Raw genomic sequence first — 1,011 nt, forward strand, 5'->3', positions numbered from 1 at the left:
GGGGTCAGCAGGCACACGGTCAAAGAGGGGAATGTTCGTGGGGTCCTGTTCACTCCGCCAGGTTGGTTTCTTTGTTGTCTTTATCAAGTTCTAATCATTTTTCTAAAGTTAAAAGTTGGATCAAAAATGTGCATCAAAGAGATCAAAAACAACAATGAATTGATTATAGCTTTACAGCAGAAGGGTTGGATACTTTTATTAGTTGTCCGTGGTCCAAAAAATGATTATAGAGAAGACGTGTTCTCAGTTTTAGTTTCTAATGTGAGTCAACCTTTCAAGATCGCTGGATCCTCGACTTTCCATAATATAACTCATCTTTCAGACGTAATGACACATGAGACTTTAGTAGTATCCCTTCTGACCAGGAAACTGATAAAAACAAACATGCATCGTGTATGTTTGTCATCTTGCATCCTCCCATGTCTTCTGATCCAGGAAGAGGGCCATTCCCTGCCGTGCTGGATTTGTACATTTTAGGGGGAGGTTTCTCAGAGAGGAGGGCCTCTCTGCTCGCCAGTCGAGGATTTGTGGTCCTGACCGTAGTGGCGTACGGTTACGATGACATGCCGAAGAAGATCAAAGAGGTCCATCTGGATTATTTTGAGGAAGCAATACAGTTTTTGAAAAAACAAGATAAGGTGAGTTCTCTGAATCTCTGACAGTCTTTTGAGATTTTTTGAAACGTTGCTCGGTTTCAAAGATGCTGATCCATAGAAGTCTTTGATGAAGTGTAATTAATGTTTATCTGCAGAAAAGCCCATGACATCATAATAAATAGTTTGCCTCATGTCTATTTTACAGGTGGGCAGTAAAGGAGTTGGTGTGATATCCATTTCAAAGACTGGAGATCTTGCACTATCAATAGCCTCTTACCTGCCAGGTGTTGAGGCCACAGTGTGGATCAACGGCTGCTCTGCCAACACTCTTTTACCCCTCTACTATAAGAAGAGACAAATCCTCCCTCCGTTAATGATTGACCTCAGCAAAATGATTCCCACTGAGTCAGGGGCC

General features: G+C 42.1%; 1 protein-coding gene across 1 annotated transcript; it reads left to right on the plus strand.

Moving 5' to 3' along the window:
* Window positions 1-3: 3 nt before the first annotated feature.
* Window positions 4-1,005, plus strand: LOC116381023 (acyl-coenzyme A thioesterase 5-like; the record flags this gene model as incomplete). The annotated part of the gene is made up of 3 exons (XM_031842811.1): window positions 4-61; window positions 436-638; window positions 802-1,005. Coding segments are annotated over 3 exons (465 nt in total), but the record flags the coding sequence as incomplete, so codon positions are not given.
* Window positions 1,006-1,011: the final 6 nt, after the last annotated feature.

The sequence above is a fragment of the Anarrhichthys ocellatus genome, unplaced genomic scaffold, assembly GCF_004355925.1.
Source record: "Anarrhichthys ocellatus isolate YVR2014 unplaced genomic scaffold, GSC_Weel_1.0 scaffold10793, whole genome shotgun sequence".
Taxonomy (NCBI): domain Eukaryota; kingdom Metazoa; phylum Chordata; class Actinopteri; order Perciformes; family Anarhichadidae; genus Anarrhichthys; species Anarrhichthys ocellatus.